The following is a 25,055-nucleotide window of genomic DNA, read 5'->3' on the forward strand; positions in this document are numbered from 1 at the left end:
AGATTACTCCTGTTTGTTTATTCCTGCGTCGAGCGCCTTCTTCACTACAACCACCCGACCAGAACACAGACAAACATCCTCCTGTTCACCTGAATGGCCTCCACTCTGACGAAAGCGATTAAACCACAGGACTCAAAAGCGCTCTCTGTATTTTACCTCACAATGGCAGAAACACAGGCTCTTCAAACTCTGATCGCTCGAGAGTCACTTACAGATATTCACTCTATCAGGGAACTTTCATCTTCTGCAGACTAAAGGAGCATGAAACCGCGCTTAAATTACAACACAGGCTTGTGATCTTCTTAAGTAGATACCGTGAGTGCACTTCATGTGTTCTAGCTGAAAGTACAGAAACTTGTGCCTCTTTCAGCCTCAAAGCTCAGAGAGTGGATCCAATAAAACTCATCTGTGGAGGAAATTTGTGAACAAACAGCCACATTAAAAATGATGCATGTACATGCTAAATGAAGCATTTATGTATGTGTGTGCTTTTATTTCCCAGAAAAGCCATGCGCTCTGTATTGTTCACCCATCGGCAGTGATGCACCGGTACTAGTGGCAGAGCGTGTGCTGGACGGAACGCCATGTGGACCTTACGAGAGCGACCTGTGTGTGAGCGGAAAATGTCAGGTGTGTATTTTCATATACACTACTGTTCAATTTTTTTTTTTCTTTTGTTCACAAAAGCTGCATTATTTTGATCAAAATTACAGTAAAATATTATTGCAACTTAAAATAGCTGTTTTCTATTTGAATGTATTGAAAAATTTAATTTATTTCTGTGATCAAAGCTGAATTTTCAGCATCATTACTCCAGTCTTCAGAGTCACATGACCCTTCAGAAATCATTCTAATATGCTGATTTAATGCTCAAGAAACATTTCTGATTATTATCAGTCTTGAATGCTTCAGATTGTTGTGGAAACCCCAAGAGATTGTTTTCAGGATTTTTTGATAAAGGGAAAGTTTTAGTTTCAATGTATTATGTTACAAAACATTTCTATGTCTTTACTGTAATTTTTGATCATTTGAATGTGCCCTTGTGGAATAAATGTATTCATTTCTTTAAAAAAATCTTATTTATCCCAAACTTTTGAATCACAGGGTCATCATACAAATATCGTATTGATTGCAGTTGTCTCTGAAATGAAACTGTAATATGTGAAGACTGATATGAGATATGAGCGATTTAAGCATAAAAATGACACAGTTATTGAATTTAATGGAGATTAAGATTAAAAACCCTTCTGAAGTACAGAGCTTAGAAGAGTTTAAAAGATTTATCGACTGATTAAAGATGAGCGTGAGATCATATTGCACCAGTTCATTTTCTGCACTGATTTACAGTAAAACATTGCAAAAGAGTATTTGATTAAATGAGCTACTTTTTGATTGTAGAAGCATGTTGTCAAAAAGGAAGACTGATGAATGAGTGTTGGGAAAGCGACCGAAGTACAGAGAGTCATGTAGTAGTTTGATAAAGAAAGACACATTGCACACCGCTGTTTCTACAGTCAACCACACTGTTGCTCACTGGCCACTAGTAAGAGTACAAGACTGAAAGGAGGTCACAGTCTGCAAGCCGCCTCCGCTAATAGAAAGCAGGATTGAAAAAAGCAGGTCAGAATGTCTGGAAGTGATTTTACTGTGTGCATTATAACAAACACACACATACACACGTATGGTTACGGTACGTGAGTGAAGGGATTCCTCAGCCCTGGACATTGACTACATCCCTTCATTCTGTAATATAAACATGCTCCACTTGGGCTGCTCCACAGGAAGTGAGCAGATTCAGGGTCAGATCCTGTCCTGGTTTGTCCTGACCATAATCCCAGCATCACTGTTTTGGAGTTAGCGCTTATATTCATGGTCTGAATGCAGCTCTTGTGTCAGAAACATCCAAAGGGAGAGAATGGATGCTCAGCGCCAGGATCCTTCAGTGAAAATGCTTTTACTTTTGAGCGAGCCTATTAAGAAATAAATCACTTACAGAGATGACCTGGATTTAATGAAGGCGACAATAGGGGAGACATTATTTACACACAGGATGCAAACAAGAAGATTCAGCGTCATTAGCGTTATGCCTAATTTTCAGATTTGTCAAATGTTTGTTAGTGTTTCTCAGAAACACATGCTCATTGTTTTTCTGGTGAATACTGATTTAATTTGCTGAAAATGTACTCGCCCTCAGGCCATCCAAGATGTAGATGAGTTTGTTTCTTCATCAGATTTGGAGAAGTGTAGCTTTACATCACTTGCTCACCAATGGATCCTCTGCAGTGAATGGGTGCCGTCAGAATGAGAGTCCAAACAGCTGATAAAAACATCACAAAATCCACTAGTAATCCATTCCTGTCCAGTCCATCAGTTAAAACGTGTGTTTGTAAGAAAATAAATCCATCATTAAGACATTTTTAACTTCAAACTATTTCTTTTTCTCGAAGCATTAATCCTCTATAATGCTTTCTTCAGTGAAAAAGTCGTCTTGTCTGAATCAGGAGAGAAATATGCACAGATCAAGCACCGTTTACAAGCCAAAACAGTCCAAAGTAGTTCTAAGCAACAAAGGATGGACTTTTTCACTGGAGGAAATGTTTTAATGGATTATGGTCTTGTATTTTGTCCGGTAGCAATGGTTTAAAGTTAAAACGTCTTAATGGTGGATTTGTTTCTTACAAACATGCATCTTTTCTCTTCACAAGACATTAACTGATGGACTGTAATGGTATGGATTACTTGTGGATTATTGTGATGTTTTTATCAGCTGTTTGGACTCCCATTCTGACGGCACCCATTCACTGCAGAGGATCCATTGGTGAGCAAGTGATGTAATGCTGCATTTCTCCAAATCTGTTCTGATAAAGAAATAAGTTCATCTACATCTTGGATGGCCTGAGAGTAAGTACATTTTCAGTACATTTGCATTTTTGGTTGAAAAATTCCTTTAACCAGAAAAGATTCCAATTTGTTTACACCAAATGTGAAAAATGGGGTCTGACACGACTCATTCGATCATATAGTACAACTAATCAGAACGACTCTCTGTTTCCATGCTCTCTCGCCCTCATAACGCACTGCAACACATCGTATTTGAACATTCTTGAAGTGAAATGAGGAATGACTTCCTGTTCATCCAGATAATTCATCAACTTAACCAGCGGTGATTGCCATAGAACATTTAATAATTCCATTTTACTTTAGGTTTTTGAAATCATTCGTAAAGATTTACTTGATAAGGCTTTCTAGTTCAGGAGTGATTTTGTTGTGTTTGAAGTTATGCAACCATTTGAGCCATTATACGTTTTGTGACTTGATGTTGTGCCAAATAAATTTTAATTATATTACAGCTCAACACTGATTTGTTATCGACAGTGGTCAACAGCTTGCTTGGCGTGTTTTTGAATTATTTTTATTGAAGAAATTAATTTATATTTTGACCCCTTATATGGTGTTTTCTTTTTGTAGAGCACAAAAAGAGGATATTTTTGAAGAATCTTAACATATCTTTTTTTCATACAATGACACCCAATAGTGACCACATCTGTGAAGCTCCAAAACAACACCATATGTAGAGCATCTTTGATTCCAGATGCTTTTTGTTTCTTAAATATGATCAATCAGAAGGCTTTTACTGAGCCTCATGTGCATTTAATATATTTATTGTGTTGTCATATTTATTCATTTGCCCATTAAATGGACAAATAAAAATAAAATAAAAATATTGTAATTATTTATTACTTCTAGGTATATATTTTTATATACTGGAGTCAGTAAGATTTTTTTTTTGTTTTTTAAAAGAAGTCTCTTCTGTTCATTCATGATAATTTTCAAGACAGCTTTCATTTGATCAAAAATACAATAAAACAGTAATATTGTTAAATAGTATTCCAATTTCAAATAACTGTTTGCTATTTGAATATATTTTAAAATGTAATTTATTCCTGTGATCAAAGCTGAATTTTCAGCATCATTACTCCAGTCTTCAGTGTCACATCTTTCAGAAATCATGATACATTTTTTTCAGGATTCTTTGATGAACAGAAATTTCAAAAGAACAGCATTTATTTGAAGTAGTTATTATTTGAAGACATTTATAAAATTACAAAATATTTCTCTTACTTTTGACCTATTGATTAAATAAAGTAGTCTATAGAACGTATATACTAAATGTAGGCCATTACTCCCTAAAATTTTGGGAGTGTTTGGCTTTGTTTTAGAGCTGTGTGAAGATTATATTTTCGCGTTATGCAGATAAATTAACAGCATACATGTTTGGAGTGACATTTTACAGTCCACGTATACAAATGAATTCATACCAATAAATTTTTTTTTCACATTTTTTCAAATTCAAATTCAAATTCAAATTTTATTTGTCACATACATATACATACGTAGTACGACATGTAGTGAAATGTATTGTACGACTGTCCAACAAATTGTCCAACAAAATTAAGAAAAACCACAAGTTTACAAAAATACAAATAGAAAAAGCACAGTAAACATATATACAGAAATAAACTAGCAATAAAATAAAATAACAAATAGATATGAGAATAAAAATAGAATATGATTCTATATAGATTCTATAAAAAGTAAAGTGTATGTCAGTGATAAAGTGTCCGTGTGCAGTGCAGTAAAGTGTATAAGTGAGTAAAAGGAATACTAAAGACAAATGGTATGTAAGTCCCACTCATTTATCCTTACGTAACCTTCTACAAATTAGTGCAGATTGTATTGAAAATGTGCAAAGTGGAAGTGTGGGGTGATGTGATTAGAGTGGAGAGAGGTTAAGACTCCGAATGGCCTGCGGGAAGAAGCTCCTCCTCATTCTCTCTGTGTTCGCCTTCATGGAGCGGAAGCGTCTCCCTGAACGCAGCAGAGAAAAGAGTCCATTGTTGGGATGGCTGAGGTCCTTCACTATCTTCCTGGCCCTGGTCAGGCACCGCTTTTTTGTAACTTTTTGAATCTTTTTGTTTTCTTACTCTACCTCCTGCAGAAAATCGGCTGTGACAGCATCATCGGTTCCTCTGCAAAAGAAGACCGGTGCGGCGTCTGCAACGGTGACGGCAAATCCTGCAGGATCGTGAAAGGAGACTTCAACCACTCCAAAGGGATGGGTGAGTCAGAGGAGAGTCAGAGAATCATTTGTGTTCATCTGACGTTAATACAAACTTTGAGTCTCACTGTAATGTGTCATCAGGCCTGCTGGTGCTTAACACAACATAGACTAAATTATACAAGAGCCTCAGCCTCAAACCTCCTCTGACGGACCACCACTGCAGTTTCTGTGTGGTTGGCTTTAGTTTGGAGTGGTGTGGGCTTGAAGGAGAAGCACAGCAAGTTTCCTCTTCCATTGATTATGTTGGTTTTGTGTCTCTCAGTCCCTCATAGCCTTTGTAAGAAGGTTTCTACGTGTGTGATGTCGAAACCCAGAGCTGTTCTCAAGTGTTTCTCATGTAAGATGCATGGTTTGACGTGTGTGTGTGTGTGTGTGTTGTTTTGATACAAACTGTTCTATTGGATTAACACCCAACTGCTCTTGAACTGCTCTATATTAAACACACCTTTACACTAGATGAGTTGATGTCCTGATTAATTTCAACACAGTATACTGTACACTGCCATTCAACAGTTTGGGATCAGTAAAAAATTTTTTTTGTGTTTATGAAATAAGATTCTTATCACTGTTGTTGTTTTTAACTAAAACTAACGGTTCCCCGAAGTGTCTGATTGGCTGGAAGTTCAATAGTCTTTGAAGTGAAGTCTTGGGCGTTGGCTGAAGATGCGGAGTTGGTCTGGTTGAAGTTTGAAGCGAGTGCAGTCGGAGCTGAATTTTGCAGTAAACTTACATTAGAACACAAAACTCCACGGAAAGAAAAGAAACTAAAGTAAAAGAATAAGAATAAAAGGATGTAATGAGACTAGGTGGTTTTCTTCTCATTATGGTAGCAGCTGGCACGTGGGCCAGAGCACGCTCAAAGAGCAGCGTCAAAACGCGGTGGCAAAAGAGAAGCAAAAAGGAGAGAGAAGAGAGACTAAAAGCATTTTTAAGAAGAAGAGCGAAGGGTGACTAAGAGAGAGTTTGATGGTGTCCTGAGTTTTTAAACTCGGCTTTCAGACCGTCCCATCTGGACGTCTTGACCAATTAGATACTGTCCTTGCTTGGGGTGTTGCTCTGTACCGCCACCAGGTCAATAAATCAATGTTATCTGTTCATATGGTCCGAATTTTACAGGCCCTTGCAAAGTATACTTTTGGACATGATTTCTATAACAAGACTATGATGCATTTGACAAAGAATTGATTGCGAGAAACATTTAAAGCATGATTTTTCACACTCATACATACCAAACACGCATCTGAATCCTTCAGCTATTCAATAGTGATTTAAAAAAAAACATACATAATATTTGATTAAAACATGATAATCTATTGTGTAGGTTACAAACATAATATAGGTTATTTCTATGCAGAGAAATAACTCGTAGGTCCTTTTCAGATGATTTTTAGTACATATGAAGAGATTGTCTCTGTGAACGAAGGACTTTCAGTCCGGTTCTTTGTCTTCTGTGTGTGGAGACCTGCCCAAGAGAGTCTGTAGCTCGTGATTTTCTATCACAGGTTTACATGTGACGGCCATCTCTTTGACAATCAGTCTTGATTACTCGCCCCAAATTTGACAATCTCTTTCCTGAATTGGAACTATCAATAAGTGTTCTTTTGTCTCAATGTTGCAAGCTGTTTTGTGAAAGATGCTTGCTGGTTAGGCTTGCTTCAGACTAGTTGGAGCCAGGAACCCGATTTATGACGTTGTCCTGTTACAGCTTTGAGGCCCCTCTTTCTGGAATCTCAGCTTCTCAGCTTTCAATGTTCTGATACATCTCAAATTTTTCTGATTCAGTCTCTGATATCCTACACATATATATAACTTTTGCCCTCCAAAAATATTGGAACAGTAAAGACAAAATTGCTCTGTTGGCTGTGGAGTCAAGACATTTACAAATATGATTAAAAAATCAAAACTACAGAATGTCACATTTTATTATTGGGTGATTCAACACATAGATGTTTTACCAGCTAAGAAGGTTTTAGACTTTTAGACAGTACTTTTAGAGTTTCATCCCTCTATCTGATGTGAGCATAAGTATGGGAACAGTTGCCTCACAGGTCTTTCTAAGTGATCAGCTGTGTCCTGTTGCATGAATTCTTCAGATATTAAAAACAGGGAATGTGTCGTATCAGTTATATCCATTACTTCTGCATTCTGAATCTTGCATTCGATGACGACACACACAAACCAGGATGAAGACGAGGGACCTGACTTTGAGAGAAAAGCAAGCAATTTGGTTGCTAAAAGAAAAGAGGAAGTCAGTTAGAGCTCTAAAAACAAAGGGCAGTTTGGAAACCACCATCGACACCAGCAACCAACAACGACCTGATCGGCTGAGAAAACAACAGTAGTTGATGACAGACAAATCATAAAAGCTTTGAAAATGAACCCTAAAAGGCGTGTCTGTAAAATCACCAACAACTTCCAGAAAGCTGAGGTGATGCTCTGACAATCTACTGTCCTCAGGAGACTTTGACACATAATTACAGATGCTACCCAGCAAGATGCAAACCTCTGACCAGCACCAAAAATAGAAAGGCAAGATTAGAGTTTGCAAAAAAGCACAAAGGGGAGCCAGAAGAGTTTTGGAACTGTGTTTATGGACCGATGAGACAAAGATGAACCTTTATCTAAGTGATGGGGAAGCAAAAATGTGGAGAAAAAAAGGGAACTGCAATGATCCCAAGCATACAGCCTCATCTGTAAAGCATGGTGGAGGTGGTGTCATGGCATGGGCATGCATGGCTGCCTCTGGAACAGGCCCTTTCAACTTTACTGATGACTTAATGCATGATGACAGTAGCAGAATGAATTTGGAAGGGTACAAAACCATCTTGCCTATCAATATTCAAGAAAATGCCACCAGATTCATTGGGAAGTGCTTCAAATTGCATCCGGACAAAACACCCTGCCAGTTCAGTCAAGGAATTGCCCAAGTCAATCTCCAGATTTAAATCCGATTGAATATGAATTTCACCAGCTGAAGAGGAGAGTAAATGCAGAAACTCCCCAAAACAAGCAACAATTGGAATTGGCTGCATTAAAGGCTGGGAAAAGCATTTCAAAGGATGAGACCAAGAGTCTGGTGATGTCTATGGGTCCCAGACTCACTGCTGTGATTGTGTGCAAGGGATCTGCAACTAAATAATAGCTTTTAATCTTTTATATCTGCCCTATGTTCAACTGTCCCAATACTTATGCTCACATCAATGAGTGGGATGAACTCTAAAAGTGCTGTTCTTTTTATTTGGTAAAACATGTATGTGTTGAAACAGCTAATAATAAAATGTGACATTCTGTAGTTTTGTCTCATATTCATCTTTTAATCATATTTGCAAATGTCTTGACTCCACAGCCAACAGAGCAATTTTGTCTTTACTGTTCCAATACTTATGGAGGGCACTGTATATATATATATATATATATATATATATATATACACACACACACACATACATACATATACACACACACATAAATATATATATATATATATATTAGAAATGTCGCCTTAACACCTGACTGAAATAAGTTTAAGTTGCACTGCATTTATTTGATTAAAAAATACAGCCAAAAATATGATTACAATTTAAAATTACTATTTTCTGTTTTAATATATTTTAAAATGCTTTCTTAATGCTAGTATCACCTTCATCCTCCAGAATTCATTGTAATATAATGATTTGCTGGTCAAGAAACGTTTCTTATGATTATCAATGTTAAAAACAGTTGTTCTGCTTTAGTTTTAGTATAAACCGTGATACATTTATGTTTTCAAGATTTCTTTGATGAATAGAACGTTCAAAAGAACAGAATTAGTTTGAGATAGAAACCTTTTGTAACATTATAAATGTATTTACTGTCAGTTTTCAATTTAATGCATCTTCCTTGTGGAATAAGTTTGAATTTAAACACTGTAGTGATCACAAACATTTGAACTGTAGTGTGTTTAATTGTGTTGGCTTGTCAAAGTCAAGACATTTGGATTTGTTTGTTTTTAGTTTTTTTCTGGTTAATATGGTGTTTTCATTTAACCAACATGCTCCACGAGGTCTGTTTCTGTGAATGATTTGGGAGGTTAAAACTTTTTGTCGTTCCAAGCTCTTTTTCTCCTACTCATCAGCTGAGTAAGGACTCGTGCTCTTGGGTTATCTGTTATTCACTGGATTCAGTCCGGATGACTCCAAGATCACATTGTGTGTCTTCCAAAACAGAGCATCCCAATAGTCTCCAGCTGCTGTAGCTTCAGGCCATCATCAGTCTTGTTATTTAGCATTCCCATCATGTTATGATCATATCGAAGTTCACAGTCCATGAAATCCCATTTTCCTCAAGGGCTTTCTTAGCTTTGTGGTTGCCAATGAGGAATTTGACTTAGATTGATGGAGTAAAACTGACCATCGGTGCTGTCGATCTTACATCATACAGTCTGATGTGATATTGTACAGTCTGCTTTGACTTTTACTGAAGATCTAATATAATCTGACAACCTACAGTTGCAAAGGACAGAAAGCAATTGTACAGTTTCATGCATTTCAGGAGTCAAATTGTACAATTTCTTTTGTTTGCACAGGCTACATAAAAATTAAGCTTTTTTTCTTTTAAATAAATCTCTGAATGAATCTTTGGGGTTTCTGAAACCAGTTCTCAGTGTGTAAAGGTGTGTTTTAGTGGATCTTCAAGAGCAGTCATGAGAGGATTTCACTCCTGTAGAAAGATCTGACTCTCACTCTTTCACATTTAACCACATTCTCAGCGGCTTTGCTTCTGGAAGTATTTTTCCCATTAGTTTTTTTCCATAGTTGCACTACCGTTCAATAGTTTTTTTTTTTTTTTTTTTTAAAGAAATAATTCTTCTATTTAGAACAGATGCATTAAATTGATCAAAAATGACAAGTCATTTTAATGTTACAAAATGTTTCTGTTCCAAAGAATCCTGAAAGAAAATTATCATGATTTCCACAAAAAACATTAAGCAGCATAACATTCATAATAATAAATAAATTTTCTTGAGCAGCAAATCAGCATATTAGAATGATTTCTGAAGGATCATGTGATACTGAAGACTGGAGTAATGATGCTGAAAATTCAGCTTTGACTCACAGGAATAAATTACACTTTAAAATATATTCAAATAGAAAACCATTATTTTAAACTGTAATAATATTTCACAATATTACTGTTTTTACTGTATTTTTAATCACATAAATGCTTAAGACTTCTTTCAAAAACACTGATAAATCTCACATACCAAATTTTACAACGGTGATGTATAAAAAACTGTAAAAGTACTGATTAATAGTCATTGATTCTACAGTAAGTTATATATATTTTAAGTTTAATAAAATTTAAATATAATAGAGTGGTGGAACTATGATGTCACTTTGTTGGCGAAAACCCGGAAGCGAGTTAGCATTTTAGCACTTCCGGTTCCAGCGTCCCAGAGTCAATGGGTTTTTTTGAATGGGATTTTGGTTAAATCCCTTAAATAAGGCCTGTGGTTCTCACAGGCTCAAGATACTTTCACATTTTATTCTACGACATAAAACACACCAGTTACACACCACTCGTGATTTTTTTAAACAGTTATGTTTCTTAAAAAAGACGGTTGATAACAAGTTGCTAAATGGGACTATAGGCGCTGTCGGAGACATTAAACATCATCACGCCAAACAGTTTATCAATTTACAGTATTTTCCAGCTGTAGTATAATTTGTAATTCAATTAATTGTAGAATAACCAACGAATAGTTTCCCGCATTTTATATTGTTGTTCGACAATGTTTTTTTTGTTTTGCCCCGAAATGCGACACATGTCTTTGGGGGGAAGATGCTCGTTTTATCATTTACTGATGCGGAGACTCTCCATTCGTACCATAAGGTAAACTCATATTACGATTATTACATGTAAACACCACATTTGCCCGCTTTACGTGGTGAAAGTGAAACTTTAATGATGCATAGTGCTAAAAGCCACGTTAAAATTAAATGTTTACGGCCACATGAAGCTGTTAGAAAGCATATAGATTGAGGATTTCCTAGAAGCAAGGATAAAAAAACATTTTGTGTAACCACCCTAACAAAATGAGAGCTGAAATGTGGTGCTTTGTTCACTAAAATAAGTTTATTCTTACCATATCCAAAACCTTGCGCACTCTGTTGTTATTTAATAGATTAAATGCACTAGAATTTTACTGAATAGTACGTGGAGACACGTTTTTAATTAAAATATTTATATTAATCAAGGATTTATTGACTGTTAATGCACCTTATTTCGAAATGTACAGAAATACGTGCTTTCATATGTTCTTCAGAACATTCAGTAATGTTCTTCATTATTTAATTTATTCACTATACTATTTATTATACTGTCTCATTTCAGTTTTAGTTTGGCTCTAGTTTTGTATTTATTCCAGTTTATATGAAACGGTTCATGTAGCGTGGATTAAAATTCATATACAGTGTAAATCCTTTTCACTGAATGTTAAAAATAAGTTTGAAAAAGTTGTCGGGAGAACGGTGGTGGTGACGTTGAAGGCAAGCGACCGTGGTGCAGTAGTTTGTTTATAGCCAAAGTTTAGATTTTTAGTTCTGGCACTTTTATTTAGGCTTCAAAATTCGTCAAACTTATATTATTTTGTGAAGATTATCTTGATTGACAAAACGTGTAAGTTTCATGAACTATGTTTGAACACAGAGCTTATTTTTTGCGATAATCCAAAAGCCTATAGAAAAAATCCTATTGGCTTTTTGTCGAGGGAACCAGTTTCATGCTAACAGCCAATCCGCCTACAAAGTGACGTCATAGTTCCCCCACTCTATTTAAGCTTATTAAAAAAATATTCAGGCAGTTCGATAGAGTAAAGAAACTGATTCAGTTGCATCATTCTTCATGCGAGTGGGATGTTACTGCTCATACTCATTAGCAGAAATTCCTATGGTGACAGTGACTTTGTTTAAATATGAATTTGAAAGACTTGTGCCTTCTGCAGAATCGTAATTAATCACTTAAAGGTGCCATAGAATGGAAGACTGTATTCACCTTGGCATAGTTGAATAATAACAGTTATGTACATGGAAATGACCATGAGCCTCAGTCACCATTGTTTCCTCCTTCTTATGTAAATCTCGTTAATACAAAAGACCACTGAAAAATAGGCGAATCAGAATATAACACCGACTGTGACTCAGAACTAATAGTTACGCCCCCAACATTTGCATATACCCGTCTATGTTCAATGCCAGCCGCCAGCCAAACCATCAGAAGTTCTGCAGGTGTTGTGAAGAAACAAGCGAGGACAACAGCGAAAATGGCAGATCATGGAAATAAATGTTATGTTCCAGGCTGTGCAGGGGATGGGCTGATGTCTGTATTCAGAAAGGCACGGAAAGCAAATAACGCGTTCTAATAAAATAACGCAAGTCACTAAAGGGACATGGTTAGCTTGTTGCTAGCTGTAGCCTGTTACACTGCAGTACATAAGATTTCACTTACCACATAAACAGAGTAAGGAGAGATGACTGAGTATGATGACGAATGATTTACAGATCCTGAGCACCACTGACAAGCATCTGATCTTGTAAAATGTGTGGTAAGTACTGCCTCTCCATAGTACAAACAGAGTACGTGCGATCGCGAATCTCGAAAGTGAAAGTGAAACCAGTTTCAATGCCCAGCATATTAATAGCGGCTCCCTGATGCCCACATTATTTTTACAGTATAATTACCCATCGATATAACTGCGCGAGAAAGTATTGAAATATATATTTTCCCTGTGTTTCCTTCCTGTGAGCTACTGAAATGAGCCGCACTGTGAAACAGCCAATCAGAAATCAGAGCAGAGCTCAACATTGAGCCGCACTGTGAAACAGCCAATCAGAGCAGAGCTCAACATTGAGCCGCACTGTGAAACAGCCAATCAGAGCAGAGCTCAACATTATTATTCATGACCCTTCCAAATAAGGTAATAACAGACCATTTCATTCGAGGGAGAAATCCTAGGGTTTTAAATGCACATGCAAAACGTTTCTGGAGAATTTTTGCCCTTACCTAAGCCACATACCTTCTATGTAGATATCAGAAAACAATTTAAAATATTGTATCAATGCATTCTATGGCACCTTTATCTTCAGAGCTTATGGTAGGTCTTTACTGAAATGTTTGCATGTTACCACTAAACATTGATTTCTCTATGGAGAGAATGATTGGGATTGTTACTTTGGAAGTGTTGTGCTTGGTTAGGAAATCCAGCATCTGATGCTTAAGCACTCTTTGGATTCTCCTGGAAGAATTATATTGAGTTTATATAGTCTCTCTCAAGGCTTCAGTTTGGTAAAATCAACTGAAATGAAGCAGCTGTTGGGTTTATATGCTGCTGTTCAAAAATATGGGGCTCAGAAAGCTTTTTTATAATGAAAGAAGTCTCTTAAAAAAACAGCAAATATTATTACAATTATTATTACAATAAATTACTATTTTCTATTTGAATGTATGTTAAAATATAATTTATTTCTGTGATGCAAAGCTGAATTGTCAGCATCATTACTCCAGTCTTCAGTGTCTAATATGCTGATTTGCTGCTCAAGAAACATTTATTATTATTTTTCAATCTTGAAAACAGTTGTGCTGCTTCATATTTTTGTGGAAACTGTCATACATTTTTTTCTTTGATGAATAGAAATTTTAAAATAACTTATTTAAAATAACTTTTTTCCTTTGTGAAATAGAAAGTTTAGTAACATTATAAATGTCTTTACTGTCACTTTTTGATTAATTTAATTTGTCCTTGCTGAATAGAAGTATTAATTTCTTAAAAAAAAAAGAGAAAACAAATCTGACTCCATGTTTTTGGAAGGTAGCGTTTGCGCAGCCAGAAACACAGAAACATCACCCTCTTATTTATTCGTCTTATTATGTGCAAAATTTAAGCAAAATTGATTCTGTGTCTGTTAGATACTTGCTGAACACTGACCCTACAGTCTTTACTGAGGCACTGAAGGAATATTTCACCCAGAAATGAAAATACTGTCATCGCTTCTCACCCTGTTGTTGTTTCATACCTGTATGATTTCATTTTCTCCTGTAAAACTGAAAAATAGATCTGTTGTCTTCTGTTGCCAATGAAAGTGGAAGATGATTTATACTTTAAAGCTCCTAAAATGACAGAAATGCCATAAAAGTAACTCATGAGTTTTTTGTTCATGTAGTATTGCAATTTTGTATTGTAGTATTAATCACCGTCCACGTTCTTTGTAAGAACAGAAGCTCAAATATTCAGTAAAGCATCACTATCATTTTGTATTTCACAAAAGACAGAAAATTACACATAATTTTTCATCTCTGGGTAAGCTATTCCTTTTCAAAAGGTAGAGATCACTGATACAATAAAGTTTCCTGACAAATTTCAGTCTGTCTTCCAGGAGAGGACAGTAAAGGCTTGGCAGAAAAGCTTTCCTACAGTACATCTATATCCTCAGCTTTCATAGTTTGAGATGAATTACTCCCCATAACAAAATCAAACGACTTCGAAGTCGAATCTTGAAGTCCAGCGGTTATTGCAGGTCCTCCAGATGTGGTGGCATGTGAACGAGTGTGTGTTTGTGATCTGGGCTCGGTGTGTTTTATGCTATCTGGTGAGGTTTTGGGTGTTTAACGGGGGTTTGTGGTGCTGTGTGGCGTGATAACCGCATGTTTGTGATCACGACAGGACAAACATGGTGAGTATAAAGCGGCTTTGGTGCAAAGTGTGGGGCAGTAAAGGACACCAGCCTGTCATCTGCAGCGCAGGTCAGATCATCTCAGTTGAGGTCACAATAATCTCATCCTTATTATGAGAAAATATGTTTCACAAAGCCGCAAGAGTCTGAGGTCTCCTCTTTAAATGAGCTGAATCGATGGCAATTACTCACATACACGGGGCCATCAGTGTTCCTTGCACTCAGTGCAGTGGTGTATCTGAGCATCCGTTTCTGAATGTGTATAAACAATGCAGCAGATTGGTTTTATCATTACTGCCCAGACACTTTGTGTCACAATGGTGTTTGAAATGGAAGTTGTGTGTGTACGTCAGAGGAAAATGCCCTGCTTCTGATCAGAGTCGACCACCAAAGCATTTGACACACTTATATATATATATATATATATATATATTTAATAGTTAACTAAAACAATTAAAACACGTTACTTGAAAGGAAACATACATTAACTGAAATAAAACCTAATAGAAATAATGATATAAAACTTATTTTATGCCAGCAAGTTTTATTTCTTAATTTCAGTTCATTTAACTTAATACACTAAAATGTCTTAAACTTAAACTGAAATACAAATTGATATAAAAACTGTATAGACATAAAAAAACACAATGTCAAAAACACACAACCGAATTATTAAAACTTCAATTAACATTAAATGGCAATTATACAATAAAAACAATATTAATAAAAATTATAATTATACCTCCATGATTATAAAATAACACTGATTTAAAATAACAATATATACATTTTATATAGTCTATCTGGTGTTGCTTCAGAAAAAGTGTCGGGTTGCTATGTTTGTATTTGATTGGCCCTATTTTAGATTTTCTTAATTACTGTTATAAGGTAAGTTGTATAAAACATTAAATATTTTAATTATATTACTTACAATAAATTATAAAATTAAGAAATTATGTATAAATAAGATTTAATTTTTTATGTTTAAATGAACAGCATTTATTCAACATTTTTGTAATAATAGAAACAACCATTCAAAGGTTGGGGGGGGGGGGGGGGGGGGGGGGTCAATAGTAGTAGTAGTAGAGTAGCCCTTTATTGTCACTAGTCACATGTACCAGCGGAATTAGCCATCAACCTGTCCATACATACACGACATACATACAATATGACAAGGGGGTAGACAGGACAGGAAGACAGGGTAATTGAGGAAGAAATACTGCAAGACATGAGGAAGGGGGGGGGGGTAACCCCCAAACTATGCTCCTATTAGAGTACAGTGTGAGAACAGGAAAAACACCCCAGCAACAAAAGCACATAATCAAAACAACATAGACACACGACTTTGCAACAGGGGAGATAATCCTGCTCCGACAAGCAGCCATCCGGTCTTGCAGCCATTCTCGGCGCTGGTCACAGACCCGCTTGTCAAACTGGCGGTACAAAGCGGCGAAGGCGAGGGATCGGAGGTGTGGAGGTGAATGCATATCTGTATATATGTGCGAATGTGTGAGTGTATGTATGTCGAGTTCATGAATTTGTAGGCCTGGAGAGCCACCCCGCTGGCTTTCAAATCAAGTTTGTGTCAGTCCGCAGAATGTGATAGCGACACAGCAAATTGCCATGGCGACAGCCTTGATCAGGACCCAGACAGAGTCAACAATCAGCAGGTGTCTGTGGAAGGGGGGAGGAACGCAAGAGCGTCTCACTGCAGTGCTCTTCCTGCGGTTGTTTTTTCCAACAGCGACCCTGACCGAGGCAGTGCTGGTTGAGGGGAGCCGAAAGAAGAATATTTTATTTATTCTTTTTATTATTATTATTTTTTTTTTTATTTAAGGAAATTAATACATTTATTCAGCAAGGATATGTTAAACGAATCCTGAAAGTATCACAGGTTCCAAAAAAAAAAAAGAAGCTTTTTCCAACATTGATAATAAATATATATAATTGTATTATATTATATCTGCTATAAAATTATATATAATGTTACATTTTTTATATGTATATCTAAAAAAATAAAATAAAGTTATATCTTAAAAAAATAACATTATATCTATTATATATATTAAAATATAATAAATAATATAACATACAAAATGTAATATGATGTATTATTTGTGGTGTATTATGATTGTTGATGATTCATTGTTAATGATCTACTCTGACTGGCCAGGAATACACACTTGTAGTGACAGACACATGTGCTTTATCCACACACACATGACTGCTACATGTTTAGAGAAATGCACACCTGCACCTGTGTCTGCCCACCTGTGCACCAGTATGAAATCTTGCTCGTCTCTTTTTATTTTCCACCCTTCTTTCTCTCGTTTCTACTCTTATTTATCTCTTTCCCAAAGGTTACATCGAGGCAGCTGTCATTCCGGTGGGAGCTCGGCGAATCAAAGTTGTGGAAGACAAACCGTCCCACAGCTTTCTGGGTAATTACTCAACCTGTTGCCATAACAACAGTCTTTCAAATAGCCACACAATGTCTCTGAGTGAGACTGGAGCAGCTCTGTAATGGCTGTAGATAGGAATTATGCCAGGTGTCTTCTCTAATGCTGCGCTGTGACAAATGACGCTTCTCTGCTGACAAGCTGCTTGTCAAATCAGGATGAAACTCACACCAAGGACGGCCAGTATAACACACATTTGCTTTATGCAGCTCAATACTAATTTTGAAATGTTTTTTTGTCAACCAAATATTCACTTTTGTGAGTGAATGTCACATAAACATGTCTGATAATTTTTCACCCCAAAATCACAAAACAGGAAATATATTATACATTTTGATACATTTAATAAATAAATGAAGCCATATTTATTTATGAAATAGAAATAGTTTTAAATTCTGACATTATTTCAGGCTAATTAAGTACATTTATCCCCCAAATTGTATGTACTAAATAATAATAATAACTATTATTATGTAAAATAATGCAAAATAATTTTAATTGCTAACAAGCTTTGTTTTATTTAAACAAAATTTTATTTTACTTTAATGGCATTTAAGCACATTTATCCTCTGAATTTTAATTCATGGGTCCATATATGTTTTTATTTTTTTTATTTTGCAATTCTCAATGTTGTAAATTTTTTAATTGTTTTAATAAAATACTTTTTTATAGCAATAATTAAAATGCATGAATTCTAAATACTTTTAAATAATATATTGAATAATAATAATAATAATAATATTGTATATCTATCTATTATTATTATTATTTTTATTATTACATTTTTGTATTAATTATTTTATGTATACTAATAATGAACATTTTTAAAAATTGGTAATTTTTTTTTAATTACTACATTGGATAGGAAATGTGCTTAAATGTCATGCAATTGATGTAACAATGCAAAATTATAAGGATTCTTTTTATTTTTAACAAAAATTTAAATTTCTCATTTCATTCTTTTTATTATGGGGTGAAATATGCCAGACATGGTCTTGACTTTCATGAGATTTTCTCTTGTGTTTAGCGAATCCCACTTGAGAGAATATTATAAATCTTGAGAAACTTATTTAAGACTTCGTTTGTCCGGCTGGCCCACAATTGATGAGCATATTCATTGTAATTAAATTTATTTTAATGAGTCAGAGGTTTTTGAAAAGGCTCCTTCAACTTTCAGAATTAATTTGTCTCGCCGTCCAACTTCACAGACATAATGCTGACAGATCATAATAACACTTCGCTCTTCATATTCTTATATAAACATCCCTTCTCCCAAAGGTCAGTATCACATGACTGCCTGGGTTGAAGTCATTATAGACTGAGCTATATAAGATTGTGAAGTTTGCAGGCTTTCTAATGCCTCATTTTGGACACATTTTATAGCCGCAATGCATGAATTTTGTTCTATAATGCCTTTCATTTAACACTGAACTGGCAGGATGCAATCTGTGCTTCATATGGAGGGCGATGTAAACAAATGTTTAGCTTGACCATCTTTTGTAAGAGAACAGAAGAATGTTTTTTTAATCCCAGCCAAAACACTTGAATTGACATGAAAGTGAACCCCTCCCGTTGAGCTCAGCGCAGATGCTCTCCAAAACAAACCACTTCATGTTTTCATTGCAGCAGACTGTGAGCAATCAGGTCTTCAGCCTCCACTGCTCAGAAACTATGATGGACCCGTAAATATATGTGTGTATAAAAATAGGATGACTGTGAGCTAATGTGATGGCTGAATGATATGCAATAGCTCATTCAACACAAAAAGTTCAAATGCTTAATGGTAAGTTTCATTTTAAAAGGAAAAGATTGCTCTGAATTCTGGACTGTGCGAAGGTAGAGACATATTGATTAAAAAAATTCCCACCATTAGCAGTCTGTCAGTCCTCTGTCGTGTGTGTCTTATTTGGTTTGTTTCCTGTCCTTGTCTGATGTGTTTATTAGTTAATTCTTGTCCAGCCGTATTTGTCTAATTGTCTATGATTATCCCTTGTATATTAGTCCTGTCTGTTCAGTTAGAAGTCGTCTGGTCTACTCGTTACCCCCGGTGTTTCCTGTCTGTAAGCCTTGCCTTGTCCTGCCACGTCTTGTCCTGATGTCTACATTAAAGACTATTATTTGAGTTTACGTCCTCGTCTGCGCGTTCCTGTGTCCTCCTCGTGTGTTAACCGTCACACAGTCATGAGGTGTACAATTAAATGGATGCTAAAAATCTTTTTTCAACAAATAAATAAATAAAACAGATTATTCGAGTATGTGTAAGAAAATAATGTTTCAGTCTTTCTACTTTAAAATTTCATGGTTAATGCATTACTTGATTATTTGCTAAATTTTCTTTCCTTTTTCTTTTCTCAGTGTAAAGGAGGTTTCGATCTGTTTACTATTTTTATGAAAAACTGAAAATGTTTTAAAAAATTTTTTATATTAAATTAATTTAAACCAAATTTAAAGTTAAGAAGCTTAAAGCTGCAGTCCGTAACTTTTTTTTGGTTAAAAATGATCTGAAATCAATATCTGAGCAAGTACATAACCAGCCAGTGTTCAAAACTATCGCCTTACTTTAGCCTGATTCACAACGGTTATCTTATAATAATGTTTTCTAACTTGAGTGGTACGGGTAGGTTTCTGCGGTAAATTTGAGCATGGCACTGCATCATTACGTCACGTCTGTAAACATAAAGAAGTTTTCCTGGCTAGTAGACTATATCGCACGTGAGGATCCTGAAGGTGGAGGATCGTTTATAGTCTTTTCTCACAGCAGCTAGATTAATTAAATTTATCATTTTGATGGCAGATTGTGTGTTCAGAAAAGGATTATGTGTTTATGAAACACATGTGAATGAAATCAAATTATATTCCAGTTTTAAATGATCTTCTGATTACAGATAGCCTGAGATTACACAAGATTTGTATTTTAAAGAGACCAGTTCTAAGGGAGCATAATTTGCTTTTTGGGCTAAAAGAATTTCTTAATATGAAATTTGAATGGCATGACAATTAGATTAGACTGTACAGAAATTGAAATCTACATGCTAATACACACTATAGCTACTCATAGTCATCCAATGCTGATGTTGTTAACATTAATAATTTGAGAATAAAGTATAACAATAATAATAATTTGCACAGTTTGATGTGATATGAGCTAACCGATCTTTAGATTAAATCACCATTGGTAGCGCAATTTATTGTAATGTTTTTTTCCTCAGTTGGTCAGAACAAACGTGGCAGACTTGTTACTTACTTGTTCAGATGGCAATATAAGGTGAAAATTCTTATTTGGGTCATATATTCCAAGACGTAGGCTAGAATCTGTGATTGCGAAGTACAGAAAATATCCACACCGGTGCGGTGACTGACTGCAGCACATACTCCTCAAAACATTAGATTCATCCGCGCTGGAGCCTCACGACTCACAACCCCACGCACGGACGATAATTCCGCAAAAAGCTGCAATTCCAGGTTTTCAAACAGAGATGGAGACAAAGAGGCAAAACTTATGGACTGCAGCTTTAAGTTCAGCTGAATAATTTATTGTGCATCCTATATTAAAATAAAATTTAAATGTAATGTATGTGACTCTGTACCAGGGTTATTATAGTATAAATATATAATTATATATAGTGTGTGTATGTGTATATGTAAATGTGTGTGTGTGTGTATATATATATATATATATATATATATATATATATATATATATATATATATATATATATTGTGGCGGGAGGAGCAAACGACAGACACAGTGGGCGTGGCATCAGGCCTCGGAGAGGTTTTTATTAAACAATAATAATCAAAATAGTGTCCAAAAAGGGGGAAAAAGTGTCCAAAATAAACAGGGAATCTGGTGTCCTCGTGGTGCTGCGGGGTATGTGAAGGAGGGCAGTGTTCAGAAAGGAAGGGTCCAGGGAAGGGGCGGAGTCTGGTGGCCGCACGCGCTCCCCTCTCGGGTCCGGGAGCGAGTGGCGGTGGCTTCTCTCGAGCGGCTTCGTCCTACTCCTTGGCCCCCGGAGCTTCTGGGGGATTAAACAGCCCGGCATCCTGGCCCGTCAGCCGTAACGGGTGCGGCAGTCTCCCTTCTCGACGCGCCCTTCCTGGACCCGCGAGGACACCAGCGTGCATGCACGGGGAAGAGACTGGTCTCCCGAGGAGAGGCGCGCTCGGCATTTAAACGGCGGCGGTGATGAGGCTCTATTCACATCAGGTGCGCCTCATCACACGCCGCCAGCCCTGGCTGTTCAGCGCCCCTCCTCTCTCACACACCCACTCCAGCCTGGTGAAGGGCGGCGAATACGGGACGGGGTGGTGATGACAATAAGGGGGGAGGCAGCCGACTCGTCACAATATATATATATATATATATATATATATATATATATATATATATATATATATCATTAACTTATATATTTCAGCTAGATGGCAAGGAAACATTTCTCATTTACCTTTAGTTTATCTTATTGTAATAAAATAAAAGAAACTGAAATAAAAATAATTAAATTAACTAATAAAACTAATAAACAGACTAATAGACTAATAAAAATGACAAAAACACAACAACATTACTAAAAATTTAAAATTAAAGCAGAAAATATAAAAATAAAAATAATTCAAGAAAAAATAATAAATATAATAGTGCCTCGATGATACTAAAGTAACCCAGCTCTGTACATGAATATGTTTTTCAATTGACTTTGCAATATAAGCTTCATAAAGTATGTATGAATATGGCACTATACACAACATGATTGGTATGCATTTTGTGAAAATATCCTTTTTGAAGTTAGCTACTGAATCAGGTCTACTAGATGGAAATCAAGGAAGTTTGTATTGGAATAATCTCAAATAATTTTGTTATATTTGATAACTGAATCACAAAGTTTTGCTGTAATGATGCTTGTATAATATGCATTAGATAAACGTGTTCTTGTTTGACTGGTGCAGCTCTGAAGGACTCCAGCAAACGATCCATAAACAATGACTGGAAAATCGAGCTGCCAGGGGAGTTTGAGCTCGCTGGCACCACGGTCCGCTATGTGAGGAGAGGACTGTGGGAAAAAATGTCTGCCAAGGGACCCACTAAGTCTCCACTCCACCTCATGGTAAATTCATTACGTTCTAACATGCACCTTTCTCTTGCTTAGATCTTTACTGTCTTTCACACATTTCCTATTGAACTGTGCTTTTAAAGTCAGTGTAAAAAGCCAGCAGCTGGACATTTCCATAATCAGATAATCTATGGGAAATACTGTAGGACAAGACATGATTTTATCAGGGAAATGATTGAATCATTAACACTCAATGAACACTGTCATTATTTACTCACCGTTATGTTTACTTGTGAAAAAGAAGTGCAGTTAAAGGGATAGTTCAATTCAATTCATGTTTATTTGTATAGCGCTTTTCACAATACAAATCATTGAAAAGCAGCTTCACAGAAAATAAAAGTTTCTACATTATATTTATTAGTATCTTATCAGTGGTGATTACGAAAGGGTGATGTCCATATGGCAGAAATGTACAGTAAAAATCATGTAGTTAGTTAATTTTATGTAATCAAACAAACGGTGAACACTATCAACAGCAATGATTATATGGTGCGATCAAATTTATAGTAAAATTTGGTAGTTTTGTATGTTGGTTCAGAGTTTGCATCATCTGAGGTCCTCTGAGGGGTTGGCTTCATCTCTTCTAAGGTGTTCGGTCATCTCAGATCTTCGTAAGGGCTGGATCCAGACTGAAGCTTGTGTAATTCCTAGTTACCTCGGGATGTTAGTTCACCCAAGAATTAATATTCTGTCATCATTTACTCACCCTCAATTTGTTCCAAACCAGTACAAGTTTCTTTCTTCTGCTGAACATAAAAGGAGACATTTTGAAAAATGTTGGAAACCAAATAGTGGACGGTAGCCATTGACTTCCATAGTGTCCCCCCCCCCCCCCCCCCCCCCCCCCATTCTACCGTGGTTTCCAGCATTCTTTAGAATATCTTCTTATTTTTTCATTCTTTTTTTTAATTGTATTGAATGCTCATTTAATTGTACTTGTATTGCATTGTATTTTTTAACTACTTTCAGATAATATAATGAAATAAAAGGCCACTTAAGTGTATTTAAAGAGAGTACACCTTCATAACTACAGTATAATTCTTAGTTTAATTCTTAAAATCACTAATTTTATCTCTTAAAACTAATCTTTGATAATCAAAATTACCCATTTAAACATTTTTTTTTTCCAGTGGCTTGAATATAATTCTACAGCCCAGATGTTGTAGTTTTAAGAGAAAATGCTAAGCAATGGTTTTGACTGGTGAATTTGCACATGGTTTGTCTTTAAGCATATTAACAACATCAGACAGACATACTGTGTTATTACATATTATGAAATTATTTTTTATAAAGAGGTACAGAAGTCCTACTTAAGTGGGTCAAAAAGCACTTTAAAGTTCATTGCAATATAGTTATAAATTTGAATGCATTTTAATTTAATGGCATCATTTAAATATACAGGTAACTTGCAGTTACGCTTTCGAAATTTTTTCAGCTAGTTTTCACTTAAAGGGTTACTCCACCCCAAAATGAAAATTCTGTCATTAATCACTTACCCCACTTACCATGTCGTTCCAAACTCGTAAAAGCTTCGTTCGTCTTCGGAACGCAATTTAAGATATTTTGGATGAAAACCGGGAGGTTTGTGACTGTCCCATTGACTGCCAAGTAAATAACACTGTCAAGGTCCAGAAAGGTATGAAAGACATCGTCAGAATAGTCCATCTTCCATTCAACCGTAACGTTATTAAGCAAAACAGTAGCCTACTAAATGGAGTCTTCAAGCATTGAGGATGATTTTGTTGTCCTCTCGCTTAAAAAAAAAAAAGAAAAGAAATATTGGGTCCAATATTTATTTTTTAATGTGCCAAAATTTCGGATGATTTCGGATGAAATTTTTGGACTCAGTGTGCAATGGCCTTAACCCTTTAATATTTCATTCTTTCGCAGCGTGGAAGATTTTCTGCGAATAATGGACTCAACTTTGAACAGTTTCTCATATAATATCATGTGATGATTTCAGAAGACTTGGAATATAGCATGCAACCCAACTACCTTTGGGGAATTATTTTTGAGAATTTTTTGGGTCACTAAAGCTCTGTGTGGAAAGAGCTGCATGAAGCCTCTTTGGAAAAAATAACAGCATATGGGTTTGGAACAACATGAGTGTAACGGGGCGAACAAGACGTGAGGTGTGCAGATCCATGTGCAAGCTTTTATTCATAAACATAGTCAATACACAGGTAGGGTCAAACAACGGCAAACACATATGGCACGGGCAAGACACAAGAGTGATCCTAGGGCAAGCGTGGGTCGACGATCGGCGAACAATATCCAATAGGGCAAAGCAGAGAGATAATCCAGGTACACAAGCAATAATCCAAACATGGTGCAAACAGAGTCCGAACGGTAAAGTAAAGGGTTAATCCAGGAAACACGGGCAGGTATCAAAACACAAGGAAACAGGCAAGGCAAGACTAGAACGACTGAGTGGGCTCTGTAGAGTAGCTATCGCAAGGATATGCGCTATACAATACTCGGCGATGACAGAGAGAATGCCCAAGGCTTCACGATGTCATGTGGCGTTAGGGCCTGTTCACAACGCAAAAATAGCTTGATGCAGCATGTCTCGAAACACACGTCAAAAAAAGTTGAAGTACGCCTACAGTTTCTACTGATTTCTCCAAACCAAGATCCATGCTTTCAAAGCAATCAA

General features: G+C 36.0%; 1 protein-coding gene across 1 annotated transcript in view; it reads left to right on the forward strand.

Annotated features, from left to right (window-relative positions):
- Window positions 1-25,055, forward strand: part of LOC306878178 (A disintegrin and metalloproteinase with thrombospondin motifs 17-like) — a gene marked incomplete at both ends in the record, with an annotated part of 159,810 nt that overhangs the window by 90,116 nt on the left and 44,639 nt on the right. The window contains 5 exon segments of the mRNA XM_079430360.1: window positions 503-630; window positions 5,000-5,120; window positions 5,385-5,459; window positions 17,190-17,270; window positions 22,236-22,393. Coding sequence (XP_079286486.1) covers window positions 503-630; window positions 5,000-5,120; window positions 5,385-5,459; window positions 17,190-17,270; window positions 22,236-22,393 — 563 coding nt within the window.

Source organism: Barbus barbus (assembly GCF_936440315.1).
Source record: "Barbus barbus genome assembly, chromosome: 1".
Classification (NCBI taxonomy): Eukaryota; Metazoa; Chordata; class Actinopteri; order Cypriniformes; family Cyprinidae; genus Barbus; species Barbus barbus.